The sequence below is a fragment of the Genypterus blacodes genome, unplaced genomic scaffold, assembly GCF_046128005.1.
Source record: "Genypterus blacodes isolate CSIRO-AG114 ecotype Tasmania unplaced genomic scaffold, CSIRO-AGI_Gbla_v1 ptg000005l_1, whole genome shotgun sequence".
In the NCBI taxonomy this organism is placed as follows: domain Eukaryota; kingdom Metazoa; phylum Chordata; class Actinopteri; order Ophidiiformes; family Ophidiidae; genus Genypterus; species Genypterus blacodes.
Genome location: NW_027466819.1, coordinates 2,375,911 through 2,399,655, shown reverse-complemented (window position 1 = coordinate 2,399,655; position 23,745 = coordinate 2,375,911). Strand labels below are relative to the sequence as shown.

Below are 23,745 nucleotides of genomic sequence, written 5' to 3'. Positions count from 1 at the left end.
ATTCACCCTCCGCATAAGTGAGTTACGTAACACTCCAGACATCATCGATCAATTGAAGGAAGCATACAGAGGGCGGTGCACTGTGGGGCTTTTTTTATAGGCTTTAGTGTTTATTTTGTGTACAAAATGAGGCCCTGTTACATATTCGTCACACATAAAGGCCTCACCCACTGCTTCAAGATTGATCAACAAAGCAGAAAGTACAGTGGTTGTTAGTTTGATTCTCATGAAGGGGAAATGAGATGACAGGTGTTTCTCTAAGAGTCCATACTGTAAAAAAAATCTGGAAAGTCAAATAAAAAAAAAATGAATATATCCAAACTATTTTATTAAAGTCATAATCAATGATCACCATTATATGTATATTGAATTCTTCTGTCATTTTTTATTGTCATTTAATAAACAATCTCTTAAATACTAGCCTTGTAGAAAGCTCATTTCCAAAGCAGTTGAGTCCTTTGGGTGCCGAGAGCTGCACAAGTTCTGGTCTCTCCGCAGGTCTCCAGCCTACTAAAATCAAAACCTATGGTATGGTCGTGTTGTTGTGCTGTTGAGGCAGACTAAACCAAAGCGGTTCATAACTCTGGCGATGATGCGGTGCGGTCCGTTAACGACTGCGTCCCCACAGGGGGAAACACCCTGAAGCCAGACCACAACAGGTAAAAACGGTTGGCGGAGAGGAAACAAGGTCATCAGTTTGCTTCGTCCTTTGAGGCCTCGTCAAAGTTCTCCACAAGATCTGCGGGACAGGAGACAACACACTTCATCAGGGTTTGTTCCCAAAAGCAGATGTTCACCTTTGAACAAGTGACGTTTACATTTTGTGCAGAACAGCAGGCAATTTAATCCTTCAATGACAATAGACAAATCAATCTGTGAGGGAAGAGTTCTGTTCCAAAGGGGGGAGACGCGACACAACAATTATTCAATGCCACAAAACATTCACTTGGCTGACAAGGTGCTGACCGATCACCTTCATGCAGTTTCACACCATTATGGATTGATTGGATTAAAAGGATTAAGCAGAAAACATTCCAAATCCCCGCCCCATCAAATTAAAGTCATTGGCATCTTTACCTGGAACATCGTCATCCTCCTCCTCTATGGTCTCCTCCTTGACTGCTTTCATGTCCATTGCTATAATGGAAAGGCAAAATCAATCATTATTCATATAAAAGTGGCGATCAAATTAACTCCTTTATTCATATCTGACCAACTGAACTGTTCATCATCAATCTTATACATGTTCTCTCTAGATTCTGTCACTGTTGTATCCAGTTTCTATACGTTAACTCCTGTTAACTTGGAGTGACACCAAAATGCAGCTGCAGTGAATTCATGTTTTCTACACAGTGACATATTCAACTGTGTTTCCATTTGTGGTAAGGTTCGTCCTGGACCAGCTGCCTTTAACATTTGGCTTAATTACACTTCAGCAGGATGGTGGCTGGATCTTGGGCCTCCAGTTAAGAGGTGACTCACCACCCCACCTGACTGAGAATAGAGTCTCTCTCATCCAAGTATTTACTAAATCTGCTCATGTTCCACTGCCATTAAAATTTGACATGACTGCAGAGAACGCAGACACTGTGGCTGTACATCTGTGTGTGTGTGTGTGTGTGTGTTTGTGTATACACACATTGCCGTGGGAACTGCTCGGCCAGCTTGCGCAGGCTGGTGAGGCTGTCAGCGCCCAGCTGGCTCAGGATGCCTGGCAGCATCTCCGTCAACTGCTTGGTCTCAGCGTGCCCGGTGATAGCGAAGGTGTTGGCAGACAGGGACGCCTGCACTTTGGGGTTGTTGAAGTGGATCACGGTCCCGTCGTCTTTTATCATGTTTACCTGAGAGAGGAAACATCATTGACCTTAGCAGCCTGACATTAGAAACGCAGCAGAAATAAATCTATGCTCTTTTGCGTTAACTTGGCAAGTCCCCACACTGAAACACAGGCTTCATGTCAGGGGAAACTATATTTATCCATTTCAGTTACTGTGCTACTATTGTCAAGCAGAATGATTAATGCTGGTACTGAAGAAAGACGAAGTTGAGTATAAATCAGTGTTAAAATTCAAATGAATCAACAGAGAAAGGGGAAATGGCTGACAGGGACGGTAACAACAAATCTTGAATTACTGCTTCTTGTCAAAAAGTACATTAAACATTTGATTCATCATTTACTTTACTGTTTATTTATGGATTTACTGTAAAAACACACCACTGAATGAGCATAAAAATAGTGTTGAGCTCTGGTTGTTTCCGTCCTGAACTTTCATCTGTTTGGGGGTTTTATTATTTAAAATACTTTGTGACTTGCGACAAAATAGTGCATAAAAATCCTGACCTCTTCTATTCCTGCAATGTTGTTCACTGCCAGTTTCTTCAGCGAGCCCTGGAGTTTCTTGTCATCAGCTGTTGCCGTTTTGTGAACAACCTTTTTCTTCCTGCGGGCGGTTCCCTGTGTGGACGACAAAAAAAAAAAAAAGATTTAAAAGACAGCAGACAAACACAACAAATGACTACGATCGTGGTAACTACAGTGATGTGTGTTATGGTGTTGTAACTCTATTAGTCATAGTGATGTCTGCAATTTTACTCCGACTTGCGTAAGCTTAGAATAGAGCCGACACCTGCTGTACAACAGCCCCATCTAGTGGTCGGGTGAGGTAAACGACCCCATTAGAGAGGAACAAAGCCTCAGTAAAGGGGGATAAAGGGAACGCTGAGGTCAGGAGAAAGAGACGACACATGTCCAACTCCATCAAACTCCTTAACGAGCACTAAATATCCACACACGCCCTGGAATTGTAGTTATTGCAGTGGAATGTTCACCGTGTGTCATACAGAATAAACACATGTACTTTACCTTTCCGCCTATCCGGACTTGGGCCTGAAGTTTGGCGAGTTTCTCTTGATTCATAGCGCTGTGTGTAAAGATGAAAATCACAGTTTATCATTCTGCCTACGAATATCACACGAGAGCAAATAAAACAGAAAATAAACACGTTTCAGGCATAACCAAGACATTTTTACAACTTAGTAAATTGCGGTTTTAATGACTTGAGGGAGTGAATCAAAATGCAATGTAATGCAGCAAAGGCACACTAATAGGAGCGACAACCTTTAATCTATTACATTAACCGAGCAAGTAAGCAGCTCTGAAGAGATTAAAAGGACAGAAAATTAATATCGATCGATGGACAACCTATGCGACACAAATACACACGGAGCCTCGATTAAATGTAACAAATACGGCATGTCCAGGTTGTTAGCTAAAAAGCTACCTTAGCTAATATTAGCAGTCCGGGCTAAAGGAACATCAAAAAAAGGCATTAATTGTTGGCTGGTTAGGCAGACAGTTACGTCAAGCAATCTGATGAAACCGATCGACTGAGGAGAAGATGCAGATGAGTAGATGAACCAATCCTTTACCTTATTCGGTTTTTCTGACAATCCGATGAATCCACTCCACAAGTGAAGACGGAGCAGCAGTGCTTGAACTTGTGTCAAGACAGCAACAATTAAAAACCCCATTCTGTTCAGTATTTTCAAAATAAAAGCTTTATAACTTACAATGTCGATTATTTCATTTGTGCAGAGAATATATTATATGAATTCAAAATCAGAATATAGTTAATAAAACTGCCGATGTGGAAAACACTTCTTTAAATTAGCAATTTGAAGATATTATACATTTCTGTGCTTTTAAGCTTTTAACTGAAAGTGTATTAACGACTGTTTCCGGTAATAGCCTGACATTTTTGTCAATCTTGACAGATCATTGGAGCACGCGGTTGTACGCCTGTGATGTCACGTGAACATACCCGTAAAGGGTAAACGGAGCGCTGGCCAAATAGGAGAAGAGGGGAGGCGACTGGCTCGTGCGTGCGCGCGCTCACGCACATACACACCCATTGTGCTAATTCGTATTGGGCGTCACCGTCAGAGGAAGCCCCGCCTTCATCTGCAGAGGTGCTCGGCACATCCGGGTCCTCTGCCTGACAAGAGCCGCGGTAGTAGCTATTAGCCAGTGTTAGCACCTTATTGTAGTTTTAATTGAAAGCCAGCAAAAATGCAGACGTCCCTTGTGAATATCGCTGTATTTTCATCTCTACAAGTTCTCCTTTCTTTGTCGTGTTTCCACCAGGTTGTCTCTGCAGCCAGTGGGCGAGGTGAGTTCATACCGAAGTCAAAGCCATGTTAGCGAAATAACTGTTAGCGGTTTCTGTTGGCTAACAGCCAAATAGATGTTCCAGCAACTTGGAATAGTAATTAATGTTCAGTTACAACCTGAATATAACTCAAGAATTGGATGATATCTGTGAGAGGTGATGGTGCAATACTTTACAAATGATCATCAATGGGTTTCACATTAGTACCAGAGCAGATACAGCAGCAGCTTTCATGTGTAAAGATGATGAACACACAGGTTTACTCTCTAGCTGTGCAGTCACAGGCGTTGGTGACCTGCAGCAGGATATTAAGTTTCCAGTCATTCGCTTGTATTTGTTCAAGTTTCCAGGTCATTCTCTGTATTGATATTGTATTTAAGACAGACACACCCTGTCCTAGATATACAACACCAGTTGACATGAGGTGATTGTGTGCTGATTTATTCATTCCCCCTGCAGGCTTTGGTGACAACATCCACTGGAGGACGCTGGATGATGGTAAAAAGGAAGCTGAAGCCAGGTGAGTGGAGTTCAGACCTTATTCCCTTTTTCTTGATCTTCTACTTTTAGATTTCACAATATTACTTTGGTGACAGACATCTGATCCGGTTTTCCTTTTGTTTTCTTTCCCAGTGGGCTGCCAATCATGGTGATCGTCCACAAAACCTGGTGTGGCGCCTGCAAAGGTGAGACATCGTTGTAGGGGCAAATGCCAGTTCTCAAGCATTAAATCGCGGCCCACTACACAGGTCAAAAGCCTAAGCCACATGGCTTCCATGTGGCCTGAAGATAAGCAGAATCCTTTGTCTTCGGACAGAGTCATAAAACATCACCCACGGTACCTAGAGTCAACCCCTTTTTCACACCTTATCGGTGGGGAGCTATAAAGGTTTGAGTCGTCCTCAACTCGCTCTCTTCTTCCAGTCTCTGTCTTCGTCCAGCTCTCTCTTCCTCTAGCCTCTTCTTCAAGCGCCTTCTCCCCTTCACCTCTTCCACACAAAGAAACTGAAGAATGTGCCCTGGATTTTCCCAATTCAGCGAACCCAAGATTTCTCTCTGTCCAACTGCTCCACTGCTGAAGACGTCAAGAGACCTCTCTCTCTCCCTGAACAAAGGCCCAACCCTTGTTCAGTGAACATTCTTTTTCCCTCTCTAAACCCGTGGAGATCCCTTTTTGGTTGGCTCGACCTGAATCCTGACTACACCCGAGGAAAGAAGCGTTTCCTCCTGTTTTCTCCCAATTCCCCGTCGACCGAATACCAGGCCTTCCCACTGGGACCAGGAAAATCAAGGACTTGCAGACTGGCCCCATGATCAACTCATCAGCGCCTGAATCTGTTTAAACCCGCGACCCAACTGGATCTTCAACACCACGGACTGCTCAACTACCTCTACGGTGAATTACAACACGGACGTAATTCCACCAAGTAAGGCTTAGACGTCTGGGCAGACAAAGAGTTAGGAAGTGATATTATGTGCATTAGATATAGGATACCATGTGTTCTTAACTAAGCTTAATATTACAAGTGTGTTCTTTAATTTTTCCTCGGTGTTAATCAACACCGATTGCATGTGCGCCGTTCTCTCTCTCTCTCTCTCTCTCTCTCTCTCTCTCTCAATCCTTTGTTCTGGTAAACTGCTAATGTGGTACATCTCCGTGTGTTTGACTGTAATTTTGTGTATTGTAAGCCTTGCTTGAGCCTCTCAGCCTGCTTCACAAATTCACAAACCCAAGTCTGTCTCTGCCCATCTTCTGCCGCGTCGAGGGGCGGAGCACACTCTCACACACACACACGCACGCACGCACGCACGCACGCACCAGCACACACCCACATATAGGGAGCTAGGAAGAAAGCCGCCATCTTGGGACCCCTCCCATTCACATGTGTTTAGCCGCCATTGCTACATAGCCTGCTTCTAAGCTAGGTCCCGCCATTTTAGTTTGATCCAGATCGTACTAGTGGGCGTGTTATAACTCTGCCACTTCCTGTGCATCATCCCTTCTCACACGCACACACACACACACACTCGCACACACACACACACACACACTCCAGTTTGTCTTCCTTGTATTCAAATCTGTTGTTGCCTGAACTTCTTGACATTGTTTATGTTTTCCGGTTTGTTTTATTGATAGTAATGACCTTAGTTATTATTGTTAGTAAATAAATCTTTTCATATCTTAACGAGAAGTGTCTGAAATTGTTTGCTCTGAATGTTGTATGATTATCAGCCTCTACGCACGTCAAGTCTCACCCTTCTAGACTGATTTCGAGCGCAAAACTAATCTTTAAGTTATTCCCTGTTTATTAATTTATTAATTAATCTGATAATTTTAATTGATAATTAAACTTATGGTGAATCTTTAAAGTTAGGTCAATTATCTGCTATCTTGGTTCCCTGTGCCAACAAACAGGGTGGTGCCCCGAGAACTTTAATTTATTAAAGTTATTAATTAATTATTTTCATTTTTACCTTCTTTTATTTCTTTTTGATAGCAATCTTTGATAAAGCAATATTACCTACATATAATTGGTGCCCCGTGTGAGGGGTGGTACTGTTGATTTCATACAACATTCATACGAGCAATTTCAGTTGTTTGGATTTTGAAAGTTTATAACTTTAGATTAAAGATTTCAATTTGCTGAGTGCTGTCTCTGTCTGTGTCCCATGCAGTGTTGTTGTGCTTCCTGCTGTGACAGTCATTGATATGCTAAGTGGTTACCTTGAGAGAATCTTGTTGCTTGTGTCTAATTTGCATTAGAAAGAGCTTAACTTACAGTGCCCTGACCAGTGCACCGTAACTAGGACAGCACCATCTGGTGGGCAGCTGTCATCACTATTAGTGTTTGCAGAGACCCCCCCTAGTTGTCACTAGATTCCTTCTTCCTTGCTTCAAAGGGATAGATATGACCAACCAGACTCCATCAGAGTATGGAGCTGAAACTCCTCAGGCAGGTGAGAAGACCTCACTGCCTGATTTGGTTGCTCAACTCCTCAGAGTCTCTGTAAAAGAGAAAGAGGAGCTTGATGGCTACACCATAGCTCAGTGTGACACTGAGATCGCCAATTTAGTTCGAATGGTTAATGAACCTAGCGGACAAAGATGGTCTAGTAAGGAGATAGTTGGTCAATTATTCTTGTTCTGCCATCACAAAGCTCATTTACAAATAGCCACACTTAGTGGCGAGGTCGTAACCCTTAAGGCAAAGGGCCTCCGCCAGCGATCACAGAATCAGGCGTTTTGCTCGGAGCTGCAGAACACTACTGCCCTGTTGGCAGAGTGCACACAGACACTCCGTCATGCTAAGCAGGATAGCGAAGATGCTAAGCACGAGAGTGCACTGCACAAGAGCCAGGCCGCGCGTGCAGAGGCTCACAAGGTGCTTAGCTATGCTACTGACCAAAGGGGGGCAGCAAACCCAGTGGCACGCGCCCCAGAAGCTTACTCTGCCACAGTTTCAGCTGAGAGCAGGATATGTCCACCGACACCAGATCGGTACATGAAGCTTCCACAATTGGGTGAAGCCACGCTTCAACCCCACCCGTCTCAGGTCACATCTCAGCTACTTCCCCCTCAGGCGCCCCCAAGGGATCGCCCCTCTGAAATGCTGCCTTCATCACGAAAGGGACGTAAACGTGCCCCACAGCCTGATGAAATGAGCGAGCATCGGTATCCCTCATCTGAAGAGTCAGATGGATACCAGCGGGAGTATGCTACAGACCTGCACATGCGACATCTCCACTCTCTTGCCCAGGTTCCAGCTAACAGCATGTCATGTCCACCGACCCACGATCGGTACATGAATCTGCCACACTTGGGTGAAGCCAAGCTTCGACCCCGTTCCCCTTCGGTCATACCTCAGCCACTCTCCCCTCAGGCGACCCCTAGGCATCGCCACTCTAAAATGCCGCCTTCACCACGAAAGGGAAGTAACCATGCCCCACAGCGTGATGACATGAGCGAGCATCGGTATTCCTCATCTGAAGAATCAGATGAAAACCAGCGGGAGTATGTTACAGGCCTGCGCATGCGTCAGCTAGACTCCCTTGCCCAGGACCTTGAGCGTTTTGACCCCATAAACAAGGATGCTAATGTTAACAATTATCTTAGTGAAATTGAAAACTCCCTTATTGATTTGTCTCACGCCACTTCACGTGAGAAGTTAAAGCTCATCTGGAAAACAGCTTCCAGGAGCGTTCGTGCTTTCATTGAAACGCAGCCGTCTCGTATCCGTCACAGCTACACCAGGCTATGTAGTGCCCTACGTGAGGAGTACTCGCTATACTTTGATGAGACATCAACCACACTCAGCGCCATGAGTATTCACCAAAAGCGAACAGAACCGCCCCGTGAATATTACAGACGACTGAGGAGTGCCTACTTTCAAGGAAGTACTGAACCGGGCCTGGAGGAAAATCGATTCTTCCGCTCTCTCTTCCTCCACAACCTCCATCCCTGTGTGAGAATCCACGTCACACTGATGTGTAAGCAGGGTAAACCCACCATGCAGGAGATTAAGAATATCGCCCAAATGACCTGGGAGACAGTTGTACGTCCCACTGATACACCTGAAGATGAGGTGAGAGCTTTAGGCATCCAGTCATCAGCGCAGACTGAGTTAGAATTGGAAGGCTGCAAAGACTTCCCCTTTAGTGTAAACCGTGGCGCTGCACTCCCAAAACACCTGCCCTACCACCTGCGGGGTGGACAAAAGAACCATAGACATGGCCAAAGAGGCCCCTCTCAGGTTCAGCATAGGTTCCAAAACCAGAACTCCTTCACAAAGAGAAGGGATGTCCGCTTCAAACAGGGTCCTAGACCGCAGAGCGAGACAAAGGAGAAGACTTTTGAGTCTTTTGGAGAACATTACGTAAAGGAAATGATAATGAAGTGCCTGACAGAGTTAATACAGCAACTCGAAGCTTCCCAAAGCCCCTTCGAAGTGTCAAAAGATGACCACAGGGGGACTGATAAGGACTCTCTGTCAGTCTTACAGGACCAGGCACCTTCACACTTTAACAGCCTGCTCCACAAGCTGAAGGCAGGATCCAAGGGAGCCTAAGATGCCCCTGGACCAAGCCATAATCAATTCCCAACACCTAATCCACTCCACTCCTACCCTTCCTAGGGAACCTTGTCCACAAAGAAATGCCAGTCGCATCTACACCTCAGTGTTGGTAAAGGGGGGGGGTACACACTGCACAAACACTCGAACATTACACAGCAGATTTGAGGGCCCGACTCACATTCCACTATGTGTCCCACGTCAGACCACTCATCTACTATTTACTGTTTCTACTCCTCCGAGAAGCAGATTACTAACAGTAACAACCTTCCTATCTCTTTCTTTTTCCTTTGAATTTCCACGTCGTGGTTTTTCTTTGTGTCAACAACAATGACCCAAGAATGACAGGTTGTAACATTACTGTGTATGTCTCTCAATAATGTGTTTAAATATTAAGGTTAAGGTAGTCTCGTTTAGTTCATTCTGCCCAGACATGCCTTACTGACTGCCCAGATGTCAAAAGCCTTATTGAACTGTTTTGTGAACATTTTCCGCACCCGAGGATTATCCAACTCCAGGTTGCTCTCAGGACTTGGATCATGTGATGAGGACTTATGAACTGTTCGCCCTAATGTTTGCTCTTGGAGACTGTGGCTGCAACCCTCGCCTCAAGATCATCAGGGGGATATGTAGGGGCAAATGCCAGTTCTCAAGCATTAAATCGCGGCCCACTACACAGGTCAAAAGCCTAAGCCACATGGCTTCCATGTGGCCTGAAGATAAGCAGAATCCTTTGTCTTCGGACAGAGTCATAAAACATCACCCACGGTACCTAGAGTCAACCCCTTTTTCACACCTTATCGGTGGGGAGCTATAAAGGTTTGAGTCGTCCTCAACTCGCTCTCTTCTTCCAGTCTCTGTCTTCGTCCAGCTCTCTCTTCCTCTAGCCTCTTCTTCAAGCGCCTTCTCCCCTTCACCTCTTCCACACAAAGAAACTGAAGAATGTGCCCTGGATTTTCCCAATTCAGCGAACCCAAGATTTCTCTCTGTCCAACTGCTCCACTGCTGAAGACGTCAAGAGACCTCTCTCTCTCCCTGAACAAAGGCCCAACCCTTGTTCAGTGAACATTCTTTTTCCCTCTCTAAACCCGTGGAGATCCCTTTTTGGTTGGCTCGACCTGAATCCTGACTACACCCGAGGAAAGAAGCGTTTCCTCCTGTTTTCTCCCAATTCCCCGTCGACCGAATACCAGGCCTTCCCACTGGGACCAGGAAAATCAAGGACTTGCAGACTGGCCCCATGATCAACTCATCAGCGCCTGAATCTGTTTAAACCCGCGACCCAACTGGATCTTCAACACCACGGACTGCTCAACTACCTCTACGGTGAATTACAACACGGACGTAATTCCACCAAGTAAGGCTTAGACGTCTGGGCAGACAAAGAGTTAGGAAGTGATATTATGTGCATTAGATATAGGATACCATGTGTTCTTAACTAAGCTTAATATTACAAGTGTGTTCTTTAATTTTTCCTCGGTGTTAATCAACACCGATTGCATGTGCGCCGTTCTCTCTCTCTCTCTCTCTCTCTCTCTCTCTCTCTCAATCCTTTGTTCTGGTAAACTGCTAATGTGGTACATCTCCGTGTGTTTGACTGTAATTTTGTGTATTGTAAGCCTTGCTTGAGCCTCTCAGCCTGCTTCACAAATTCACAAACCCAAGTCTGTCTCTGCCCATCTTCTGCCGCGTCGAGGGGCGGAGCACACTCTCACACACACACACACACGCACGCACGCACGCACGCACGCACCAGCACACACCCACATATAGGGAGCTAGGAAGAAAGCCGCCATCTTGGGACCCCTCCCATTCACATGTGTTTAGCCGCCATTGCTACATAGCCTGCTTCTAAGCTAGGTCCCGCCATTTTAGTTTGATCCAGATCGTACTAGTGGGCGTGTTATAACTCTGCCACTTCCTGTGCATCATCCCTTCTCACACGCACACACACACACACACTCGCACACACACACACACACACACTCCAGTTTGTCTTCCTTGTATTCAAATCTGTTGTTGCCTGAACTTCTTGACATTGTTTATGTTTTCCGGTTTGTTTTATTGATAGTAATGACCTTAGTTATTATTGTTAGTAAATAAATCTTTTCATATCTTAACGAGAAGTGTCTGAAATTGTTTGCTCTGAATGTTGTATGATTATCAGCCTCTACGCACGTCAAGTCTCACCCTTCTAGACTGATTTCGAGCGCAAAACTAATCTTTAAGTTATTCCCTGTTTATTAATTTATTAATTAATCTGATAATTTTAATTGATAATTAAACTTATGGTGAATCTTTAAAGTTAGGTCAATTATCTGCTATCTTGGTTCCCTGTGCCAACAAACAGGGTGGTGCCCCGAGAACTTTAATTTATTAAAGTTATTAATTAATTATTTTCATTTTTACCTTCTTTTATTTCTTTTTGATAGCAATCTTTGATAAAGCAATATTACCTACATCGTTCTCTTCCCTCAGTCTTTTTTTAACACGTAGATTTTATACTTTATCATTGCTGGCACGTGTTGGTTTGAATGAAACAGATGGGGAGGTGTAGCCATATTTTGAACATCCTGTTCTCACTCCCGAGTCTTCCAACAGTTACGCATTGTCAGACCTCCTGGTGTCATGCAAGCCCAAGGTCGCCTCTCATTTGACTCCACTGTTAATCCACCTGCAGCAATGGTGACGGTGCATCGCCTACACCGGTGTGTGTGTGTGTGTGTGTGCACAGGCTTACTGGTGTTTGTCCTCACAGGACTGCTCCAGAATGTCAAAATGTGTGTGTGAGTGCAAACACAACACAACACCACAGGAATACGAGATTGTGACTAAAGAGTACTACGAATGTAAACCATGAGCCCATGAACATCTGGGGTACAAGTGGACGACGCCCAGCCTGTCAATCCAATAATTATAGATATGATTTTATTTGATGATTCTGTATAAACATTGAATGTATGGTTGTTCTTTTCCATCAGCACTGAAGCCAAAGTTTGCCGAGTCCAGGGACATCTCTGAAATTGCACACAACTTTGTGATGATCAACCTGGAGGTAAGAAAACGTTCATGTCAGCGAAATGTATCTGATCAGTTTGCACACGTCTTTATTTGTTATGGTAGTTTGTTAGTTATTGTGTGTAGTGTGTGTGTGAGCAGCTGAGATGTGGCCACAGGTGTGTCAGTCCTCACTCCTCTCTTCATTTGAACAGGATGAGGAAGAGCCGAAGGACGAAGCCTTCAGCCCCGACGGTGGATACATTCCTCGCATTCTTTTCCTCGGTGAGGAGGGTTGATTCACTTTTTGTGTAAACATTGGTTTGGGATTCTTTTGGGCAGACAGATTGCATGGTTCCTCTGAGAAGGACGCAGCAGCTGATGGATCTGGCAGATAAACGGCGCCGGTTCGTTCCCACCATCAGTCTGCTGCAAACATGTAGTCTCTCTGGATTGGATTGATGAAGAGCATGAGGCTGAAAGTATCGCCTATACATGGAGTTAATAATTAATATAAATAAGGAACCGGGTACAAAGTGCAAGAATCAAACTAAACAATCCCTCTCACAGATCCCAGCGGGAAAGTTCACCCTGAGATCATCAACAAGAACGGGAATCCCAACTACAAGTATTTCTACAGCAGCGCAGAACAAGGTAGCAATGTTTCTGTGGCAGCATTAGCATTGTTTCCAGGTCCAAGTAGAAACTATGCAGCAGAGTTTGTACGTATGTTATTCTGAAGTGAAATTCACTGCTTCTCCTCTTCCTCCTCAGTGCTGTCGGGTATGAAGGAGGCTCAGGAGAAGCTGACGGGCGACGCCTTCAGGCAGCATCACCCCGGGGACGAGCTGTGAGGAGCCACAGGGGGAGGGGGGAGGGCATCGGGCTGTAAGGGCTACGTTTCAATACCTTAACTCCCACTTTATACCATCTGTAGTCACTAAGTGGGTCCATCTCACTGACCGGGCCAAGCCACGTCATAGAGCTCAAGGAACTTCTCCCCTCCGCACTTTATCAACACTAATACACACACACACACACACGCACACTAATACACCAAGTATCTAATGTCCACGATTTTGTTTTTGTTGATAAATATGCCACACAGCCAGAGTCTGAAGAGGATGTAAACTGATCAACTCCACTCCCATCACAGCTGAGGATGGCTGGATGGATTGTACCACTACAATACTTCAGCTTGTCCAAGTTTGAACCATTTTGTTACCTATAGAAAACGTGCTTCCAAAGATCCTCTACAGTACTGAAGTTATATATCTGTGAAAGGCTCACGTCTGTACTCTGGTTGACATTAGTCACACTGTATTTCTGAACAAACTCCTGCTTTTAAATCCTGTCCCAATGATGGATCCTTCTGTTCTAATCCACATCCTTTAGTTCTGACTGTTGAACCTTTGTGTTGCTGCTGGTGAAGTGAAGTGACTCCTCTCCGTTCAGTTTTACCCACCTTGTTTAGTTCTGTCCCGGATGGAAACCATGGTTACACATCATCGTCTTACTGTATTTTATACATGTACACAGTCAAGTGTGCAAATAAAGTTTGTTGTATTGAATAGTTTATTTAGCGTTGCATTAATGATACAGCAGTAATAACAGTGTGTCCGACTCTAACATCATCCCTTATAGAACAATAAGCAGCCGCTAGGAACTGAGCAGCAAACCTCAGTTAGTAAGGATCGACAGTTTACTGAGTCACTATTTAGATTCAGTTTGAAGAGTGATTTACATTGTGTGTGTGTGTGTGAGTGCATTTAAGACACAGGACGACATGATCCTCACCTCAGGCAGCCTCCATGTCTCAGAGTAAAATGACTGGCAGCCAGAGATTTGACATGATAAAATAAATTACAAATATAATTCTGTGTTTTCTGACGTGCCAGCAGCCTGAACACACACACACACACACCAGAGGGAAGGAATGTTTCATTGAAGGAGTGTGTTGAACATGGCTGAAGGCATTTACAGATAAAAATCCTTTACTGGATAAAAAGTCCATCTACTGAGAGAAGGAATGAGGAAAGGATGAGGAAAGGTCACAGGATGGATTACAATAAAATCACAGAAAAGGAAACAGTGACGACATGTAAAGGATTTTCCACAGAGGTCATACAGGAACAGGAACACGAGGTTTACTTGATATTGCTACGATTGCTATAATTACACTAATTGCACAAAGCCGCCTCTTTAAAAATCAGCAGCGTGTCGACGTAAAAAGCTATAAAAAAGCTGCGTGAGGTTTTTATACATTCAGAATCACAGTTACACAGTGATTTAGACGTGTGGGAAGGATGTTTTGAAGTGTTTGCGTACCGTTTGTAACCAGTGTAAAAGACCACAGTTGACTTGGATTCATCACGGGTGCAGCTGCAGCCCCCCTCCCCTCCCATAAAGGCTAAGGCTAAGACCACAGCTGGAGTAAATCAGTGTATCGCCTGCAGATCCGGTGTAGGGACCTGCATTCCACATGACACGGATATCTGAGCTTAATAACGGAGACATTGACATGATTACTCCTTCTGTAGACGCCCCCCCCACCCTCCCTCCTCCTCCTCCTCACCCCCCGCCCCTTCATCTGTAGCCGACGCATTGAGAGCTCCACCTACAGAACACAGTGATAGCAAAGAGCTTCATCCAGGCCCGTGTGATGCTGGCTCAGCTCTGTCCGGTGGGCTTCTTAGGAGAACGTGCTGAGCTGGGAGAGGGAGGAAGGAGTGTGTGTTGTAAGTGTGTGTGTGTGTAGGGGGGAGGTGGAGTGCTGCGAACTTTAAAATCGTCCCTGCTTGGCGTCTCCGATGGCGCCCCAGACGTCGAACACAAACTCGTCGGGGAAGGCGAAGTCCCCGAGACTCTCGTCTAGCGCCATGGCGAACTCGTCCGGGTTCTGCTTGTCGCGGCCGACCTCGACCATCGTGGCGGCTAAAGGAAGGACGAATATAAATGAACTGGAGAAATATGGCTTCATCTATCCATCCGTCTTTGATCACAGCACCCTGAGGTGTCCCTGTCCTCTGAGCCGGGAAGCTTTGTACTCACCGAGCTCCGTGTCTCTGATGCCCATGTAGCTCTCCAGCAGGTCGTCCACTTTCTTTACCGCTTTCTCCTCAAATTCTGTTGGCTTGAAAACGCCAACAACCACATTAACATCATGTATCATAAAATGAGGGATGAGACCTTCGTTGAAATCGAGTCGTCCTTCCCGGGTCTCAGGTCAGGATTGAGCCTTACCTCGTCCTCTACAGTGGCGGGGCCTTTGGAGCGAAGCCTCAGGGTTCCTCTTCCATTGCCTATCTTGTTTTCACCGGCAGGTTTGGCGCCCTTTGACCTGGGCTCGAACATTTCTACAATCAAAAGACAAATATTAAAACAAGAACTAAGTGCAATGGTGTGACATTATTCACAAAATGTTGAAAAGGGAATCATTGAATTGAATGAATTGTCCCAAGTCGTTCGGAGTCCGACGACCTCTGACCTTCTCCTGTGTCTTACCGAAGGCTTTCATGGGCTCTGACAGCTTGATGGTGAAGTTCTCGTCTTTGGGCAGCTCCTTCAGCATGCGGGCGACCTCGTAGTGTCTCGTCCCGACGATGTTGCGGCCGTTGATGCACTCTATGTGGTCGCCCACGCTGATCACCTTCACGCCGTCCGCCACGCTGCCCTCTTTGATACGCTGCGAGAAAAGGAGAGGGAAATAGAGCGATGGAGTGATATCACACACACACACACACACACACACACCTATGATTACACACCAACTATTTACGTTATAAATAATAATGCCTTCTCTTGTGTGGTAATCAGGCTGTGTGGTGATCAGGCTGTGTGTTGATCAGGTTGTGTGTTGATCAGGCTGTGTGGTGATCAGGCTGTGTGGTGATCAGGCTGTGTGGTGATCAGGTTGTGTGTTGATCAGGCTGTGTGGTGATCAGGCTGTGTGGTGATCAGGCTGTGTGTTGATCAGGCTGTGTGGTGATCAGGCTGTGTGTTGATCAGGTTGTGTGGTGATCAGGCTGTGTGGTGATCAGGCTGTGTGTTGATCAGGCTGTGTGGTGATCAGGCTGCAGTCAGCATGCAGTGCAGCCTCAGCATCACAGGATGGCACACCAGAGCAGTTTGTGCTGAGACGGAGCGAGCTCATTGGCTCAAGCAACACGCTTAGATAGATTTCCACTGAGGAGGCAAGTCTGATGGAAATGACTCTAAACATGGCCGCCTGCTTGTTATTCAGGCACACATCTGATGGGATTTGAGCTCAAGTCCTCCTCCGATGTTACTGAAGGAGTATTGATCAAACTTGTAAAGCAGGATGTGATTTGATTTGCTGCTTTACTTGTATATAAACAATAGAGATCAACATGTTTACATTACTCTCTCTCTCTCACCCTCTCTCACCCTCTCTCACTCACACACACAAATGTGGCTATGCAAATAAACTCTCCTCCTAATCCTAAGAAAACAGAGGATGGCGCCACTCAAATTCACTCGTTCATCCACGTAAACGCAAGAATAATTAACAAGATAGAATTACAAACACACGTCTGTGACCTTAGCCGTCGGTTTGTGACTGATTACTTTGGCTGCTCGGCTCGGTCCTCACCTTGATGAAAGCGTAGCCCGCTCCGTTGTCGGTGATGGTCAGACCCAGGGCCTCCTCAGATTTGTACACTTCCACCTCCTTCTTCAGCCCTTTGATGTGGGCGAAGATGAAATCCTCCAGGCCGATCTGCCCCCCCAGCAGCTTGTCCATGTCAATCTTGTGGGTGTTCAGGGTGCAGAACAGGATCTGTACAAAGACACACACACATGTTTGCACATAAACACATAGGCAGATTTAGAAATGAGTTATTAGAGAGGAGAAGAAGATACGGAGAAGGAAGGATAAATCTGTATCGGTCTATAAGCTCAAGAATCTCTGCTTTTACCTTCAAAACGGAGCCAAACTCTAAAATAAACGTGTAGATGACTGAGGCCTGAGTCACGGTTCTAAATGGAGGACTCGTCGGCCAGCTCTGTCTTTATCTCAGCTGCTGTCTTCTGTCCCGAGGTGTCAGACTCAGTCTCAGGCACAGAAGCAGAAGCAGCCGGCGAGGAGGCAAACTGGGAAATTGACCTTTTGCTCTCTTGCCAGAAATGTTCAAATCGGGCCTTGGCTCGTCGGCGGCCCAGAGAAGTCTTGGCAAGATGGAGCGGAGAGCGAAAGGCGATCGGCAGGAACACGGCGGACACGTTTCCTGATTTAACAGCTAACAGTTAATTTGCACAGAGACGAGACGGTCGGAAGCTAAAGGAGGAGGAGGAGGAGGCGTGTGGCGATGGCGAGAGCTCGGCGTCTCTCTGTCCAAACACCAGCAGATCCAACTGTTCAAGTCACGCAAGGATGGATTTGGACAGGATTTCTAAGACCGGGCTCAAAATGTTACTTTCAGATCCAGATTGGAGCTGTGAAAGTGTGTGTGTGTGTGTGTGTGTGTGTGTGTGTGTGTGTGTGTGTGTGTGTGTGTGTGTGTGTGTGTGTGTGTGTGTGTGTGTGTTCAGACTGCTTACTGTTCCTGTTAATAAATCAGTTCAGCAGCATCCAGGTGTTCTTCCTTTACCTAATCAGTTACATGAGAGGGAGTCAAGATGGGCACAGACACTAGAATGATGACAGAAGTTGTTTCAGTGGTCAGATTAGAGAAAAGCAGAGTCAGAACCAGCTCTGCCCTTGCTTGGTCGCCTTGATTTTGTGCCCCAACAGGCGCCGTGCGTGCACACAAGAGCAGACGTGGCCGCGAGCGTTGCCTTGGGTTACCGGAGTATAAAAGAGAACGGGATCATAATGGAGAGAGAGGCCGGGAGAGGCGGGAGGCAAACAGAGAGACGTGAGAAGTGAGAGGGAGCAGAGCCGGGGTGTGCTGATGCTGAATTGATGGCTCCCTTTCTTTCCCAATACAGACCCTCCCCTCTCTCTCTCTCACACACACACACACACACACAAATGTTGCCCCCCTCCTCAGGCCCGAGCATTACCCAAGAGCGAGCTGGAGGTACAGAAGTGGACGCCCACACCCCGGTTGCCAAGGCTGCCGACTGCATTAAGCTCTCCTCCCGCTGAGCCGACAGCCACAACACGTTCACACCGCGGCAGGCCGGGACGCTGTCAGAGGCATCTCTCACACACACACACACACACACACACACACACACACACACACACACACACACACACACACACACACACACACACACACACACACACACACACACACACACACACACACACACACACACACACACACACACACACACACACACACACACACTCCTGACTCACAAGAACAGATACTACACCTCCCACTGCCTGTGCCACACTCACCAAAACCTTGATAACGGCGTGGAAGAGGGCAGGCGAGAGGAGAGGAGCCGCAATCTGCTCGGCGCCGCCCAGCGCAGACCTGCATATGGGTCAACGTGATCAAAGCGGGAGAGACCAGACCGACCTGCAGGGGTTCAAACGCAGCTCACAACAAACTGAAAGCTACAGCATCCGCACCGTCTCATCTCTACCTTAGAAGTCGTTGCCATGTTGTCGTTCCATCCATGCGGGGTTGATTGCTTGACCTCCTGCTGCACTACAAGCTGTTCCATCTATAATGAGACTCAGACCCATGATGGAGCTGAGACTGTAACTCTATGTAGGTCTAATACAGGGTTAACTATTTGGAGCTGATTGATTATTCTACATACCAGACTGAGATAAGACTTTATTGATCCTCATGAGGGGGAAATGTATGAGTTCTGTTAGGTTGAGTGGAGTTAAAGTGATTGATCTGCTAACAAAACAAACTGACAGATGTGTGTGAAAGCATTTTAGGCTTGGATGAGAGAAGAACACACATCTATTCACAGCTGTGTAGTGTGTTGTTGTGTGTAAGTGTAGGTGACAGTTGTACGATAATATAAAGTACGAGCGGTGAACCTCTTCACTCCAAACAAACCCACTACCAGCTCCACTCTGACTCTCTCTCTGTGTGTGTGTGTGTGTGTGTGTGTGTGTGAGGGAGGGGCAGGCTGCAGACGAGCTGCTGTGATTGGCTCTCCACTGAAACACACCGAGTAAAAGCTGGAGGAACCTGTTTCTCTGGCAACTGAGGCAGTGTAATGGAGAGAGAGAGTTTGAAGAGGGCCAATGCAGGCCTCAGGTCCTTTCTGTGCTGATGTCAGCGCTACGTTTGTGATTAATGGAATGATTCTTTAAAGGCGACGACTGAATAACTTTGTGAATAACGCCTCTCAACATTTCAGTCTATTTTTGTACAGGGAATTATGCTCATCAGCACTTCAACCAGTGTGATCATTGACCCGACTGCATCACAATCACTACAGGACACACACACACACACACACACACACACACACACACACACACACACACACACACACACACACACACACACCTATCATTAGGAGTCAGGTTATTTTTGTTTACTACTTTAGAGGAAATTAGGAAGCAAGGATCAACAGGTGAATGGAATGTGTGTGACGGTGTGTATTACAGCAGCAGCCTCGGTGTGTAAGAATGTGGACGAGTGGAATCCAGAGTGTGTGTGTGTCTCCCTCCTCCACCTCCACTCGTCCCTCTGCAACAACACAAAGAGGATTTCCCATATTCTTCTGATCGTCGCCTGGTGTGGGAAATGAAGGACTGAGAGAGAACAGACGAGCGGTCCCACATCAAACACATCACACACACACACACATCACACATCACACATCACACACACACACACACACACACACACACACACACACACACACACACACACACACACACACACACACACACACACACACACACACACACACACACGCACGCACGCACACACACGCTTTCTTCAAAGCAAAGACAACAAACCCCACCTGGATAACATGAGAAAATTATACAACACAACAAAAGGTCGAACTCTAGACCGAAGTCTGAGTGTAAAAACAGTCAAAGTGATGACTAAGGTGATATTTTTACGACTGGGTGTGTTTTGTCTCCAGCAGCGTGTCGATCTCCTCTGAGAGAGAGAGAGACGGTGTGGCTGCCGTGACAACGCTTTCCTCTGCACCTCTCCGGGTAAACAACCGCTTCAAATCACTATAAAAGCGTCTTCGGCCCCCGTCGGCAACGAGCACACGCGCGGCGCGGCTCGGGTCGCCTCACACCTTCACACACACACACACACTCGCTTTGTTCCTCGGAAGGCCTGCGGTGTGCAGACGGGGAATTCGGTCTTCCTCATTGGCTCGTCACGTGTGTAATGAAGCGTAATTACCAGTAACCACATGCACTAATAAAGTGTAAGTGGCTGCAATGGACAAATAGAATCCATGTTGAGCCAAATGAACACAATGGAACACTTGTGGGAGCTTCTAGACGCCAAATGAGGGACGATCTTTAAGAAGAAAGGCGTCGCGTCCCTACAGTGGCGTTCCAGAGACTCGTACAATCTAGGTCAAAGTCTATCTGCACCTGCAAAAGCCAGGAGGTCACGTGGTTCTGTGGGCGCACATGCAAAACGTTAGGCAAATGGCCGAGACGCCGCCGGACGCTCTGTGGAATCAGGTGGACGAGAAGCAAAGTCGCACTGCCACACCCCACGAGTCTACAGCTGCGTACCGCCGCCAATAAACAGACTTTGACCTGCGCAGGACGAAGACATAAAAGATCCCGTGATTGAGCTGAAGACCGAGACTTAACTGTGCGTCTTTCCCAGCAGGAACAGGGAGAGACTGAACACTGATTTTGTAAACAACAGCACAGAAGAAAAGAGTATTTGCTGAGTTATTACGTCTCATCTGTTAATTGTGCCTCTTAAGTGCACTCGGACACTTTCCTGCTTTCTGAATGATGTCACAGATTCAGAGGTTTAGTGGATCATAATGTGAGAGCGACTCGTAGATGTTTAGAGCTGGAATGCCATCCGAGCTCAAACGTGCGGCTCATTAGAGTACAGAAGACAACACCATTGTTTGTTACATAATTCATGTCGGTGCAGTAACCTCAGCCTCGCAGTGACACACACTGCTTTACAAACCACCAGCTCTCAGATCGCTTTACATCTCCTAATGAGGCACTTTCATCTGGAGACACATTCAAAGCAAAGCAAAGCAGTGTGAGAAGGAGAAGTCTCTGTCTGTCTCTCACACACACACACACACACACACACACACACACACACACACACACACACACACACACACACACACACACACACACACACACACACACACACACACACACACACACACACACACACACACACACACACACACACACACACACACACACACACACGATGAACTTGTGTGACAGTGGAAACACGCCGCCTGGAATGGTGGAATGGAGGTTTGATAGTGTTTATGAAGGGAGGAGGTCCAGGGCAGAGCGTCTCCCCTGGGAGAGAGGTGGACGCCCCCCCGGCTGGGAGTGGGCGGGGCTATCAGATTAGAGCCGGACATCAGGGACTTCCTGAAGCAGAAACCGTGCAGGTCAACAACTGACACTATCGCATCGTGCCGCCTCTCTCTGTCTCTGTGTCCCTCTCTCTCTCTCTGTCTGTCTCTCTGCCTCTGTCACACTTCTGTAAAGCTCTGTGATCACAGGAACACACACTGTTCACACATCTAAATGGAGCGTTGCTGACGTAGCAGAATCTCATAACGGGACAATGATGTGTTGACGTTTGGTTTGTTGCTTTAGTTCCCTGCTACCTGCCTGGATCGCCGTGACGTTCTCTGTGTGTTCTGTGTGTTCTCTGTGTGTTCTCTGTGTGTTCTCTTCTCTCTTGTCCCCTTCAAACGGAGATCAGACGTCACAACTAATGACAACCCCACATTCCTGGAGCTGGCAGTAACAAAGTGTGTTGCTCAAGGACCCTTCAGCAGGAAAGCTGCTTGCTAGCACAGGGTGGTTCTTGAACCTCATCTTCCGGCGCAGCCCGTTCACCGGCCAAGATTCCAACTTTGTACAGACGCGAGTTCAGACAGGGGCACAAGGAAGTTATTAAGGATATCAGGACCAGAGGGGGGGACGTGGCAGGTGTCCCAGTATGAGACTGAAGACTTTAGAGAGGATTTAACTCCACATAACTTTAGACCATAGGTCACAGACACTGGGGACCACGTGTGACGTCGCATAGCGTGAACTTAAGTATGAACCCATGGTGCTCAGGCAAATTCCTTTCCAATTACCATAATCTGAATGTGTGTGTGTGTGTGCGCCTGTGCCTGTGTGTGAGAGAGACAGAGACAGAGAGAGAGAGAGAGAGAGAGAGAGAGAGAGAGAGAGAGAGACAGACAGACAGAGGTGTTGTGGGGGAGAAAGTCCACAGGCTGCTCTGTCTGCTCATCAAAAGCATGTTTTGCTTTTGATGAGCAGACATTTTCCTTTGAGGACTAAGAGCTAAAGAGATCTGGATTCTGGAGAAGACCTCTGAACCTGCTGTTGCCCTCAGGGTCACCATGGAGACGTAGCTCTGCTCCGAGCGGCCATCTAATTCAAATACGAAGCAACCAAAACAATGACGCACTAATGTTACAGATATTTGTATATACGACCTGGGATCTTTCGCAACCGGGTGCTCGCTTTGATTGCGGGGCTGAAGGTGTGTGACGGTGTGCAGGGCGCGTCTCTACACACACGCATACACACACACACCAGCTGGCTCAGCTACAACAAGTTTCAAAAACGCCCCAACGTAGTTACTCCCCCATACCTTACGCTGATTTTACTCTACTAATATATATATCTTAAGCGAGTTTTTATATGTTGAACAAGTTATATGTTGAAGAAGAGGAGGGAACAAGTGGCTGTATGAGCACCTGGTCGCAGCCCAGCACGGCCCGTGTCCCGCTCGGCTCTGTGCCCAGGTGAGCTCTTACCTCTGGGGCGCTGATATTGAACGCCTCTGCTATCTTCCCGTAGAGCTCCTTGACGTTGGTGAAGCCCTCGATCCGGCCGGTGGGGCTCCCGTGGGCCAGCTGCGTGTGGAACACCAGCTTGGGCCGCAGGTTGGCAGGTGGAGGCGGCAGACCCGCTCCGTTGGCGGCGGCAGCTTTAGACAAGCTGCCCGCACCCGCTTGACCGTCGTCCGTCGCCACCAAACACTCCTTCATGGACTTTTTCTTCCGCCACGGGCCCAGCGGCATTTTTTCCCGGTTTGTTGTTGGGTTGTTTGTCCGGTGCTTGGGAGTCTAGCAGCGCATTGAAGTAGCTAACCTGTTGCCTCGCGCCGCGGTCGTGTTGTCCGTGTTTCCTCCTTTCTTCCCTCTTTATCCCGTCCTTCCTTCCTTCCGCGGCGGCTTCCCTCACGTACTCACTCACTCAGCCGGGGTTTCACTCTCCTCTTCCTCTTCCTCGACAGAAACTCGGCCCTCGCTTTGCAAATACGCAGCCTGAATATTCAACAGGTAGGAGGTGAACACGGGATCAACCTGCTGGCCGCTAACGCACAATAGCCACTGTGTGT

General features: G+C 46.9%; 3 protein-coding genes across 4 annotated transcripts; 1 reads left to right on the top strand and 2 right to left on the bottom strand.

The window, feature by feature from the left end:
• Positions 1–302: 302 nt before the first annotated feature.
• Positions 303–3,516, bottom strand: LOC142999441 (transcription factor BTF3 homolog 4-like). 2 transcript variants are annotated; one of them, XM_076149025.1, is made up of 6 exons: positions 3,430–3,516; positions 2,864–2,921; positions 2,342–2,455; positions 1,640–1,841; positions 1,078–1,137; positions 303–739 (listed from the first exon to the last, which is right to left on the bottom strand). In XM_076149025.1, exons 2-6 carry the CDS (start codon positions 2,915–2,917, stop codon positions 693–695), a joined length of 477 nt encoding a protein of 158 aa, XP_076005140.1. In that variant the 5' UTR covers positions 2,918–2,921; positions 3,430–3,516; the 3' UTR covers positions 303–692. The 2 variants fall into 2 exon arrangements, with proteins under 2 accessions (XP_076005140.1, XP_076005148.1); XM_076149033.1 differs by lacking the exon at positions 3,430–3,516 and adding an exon at positions 3,282–3,398.
• Positions 3,517–3,964: 448 nt separating this feature from the next.
• On the top strand, positions 3,965–13,813 carry txndc12 (thioredoxin domain containing 12 (endoplasmic reticulum)). Its single transcript, XM_076148367.1, has 7 exons — positions 3,965–4,169; positions 4,629–4,689; positions 4,803–4,855; positions 12,220–12,293; positions 12,451–12,520; positions 12,806–12,889; positions 13,010–13,813. Exons 1-7 carry the CDS (start codon positions 4,070–4,072, stop codon positions 13,087–13,089), a joined length of 522 nt encoding a protein of 173 aa, XP_076004482.1. The 5' UTR covers positions 3,965–4,069; the 3' UTR covers positions 13,090–13,813.
• Positions 13,793–23,745, bottom strand: gipc2 (GIPC PDZ domain containing family, member 2). The gene is made up of 6 exons (XM_076148366.1): positions 23,159–23,745; positions 16,848–17,033; positions 15,740–15,920; positions 15,479–15,591; positions 15,287–15,368; positions 13,793–15,169 (listed from the first exon to the last, which is right to left on the bottom strand). Exons 1-6 carry the CDS (start codon positions 23,423–23,425, stop codon positions 15,018–15,020), a joined length of 981 nt encoding a protein of 326 aa, XP_076004481.1. The 5' UTR covers positions 23,426–23,745; the 3' UTR covers positions 13,793–15,017.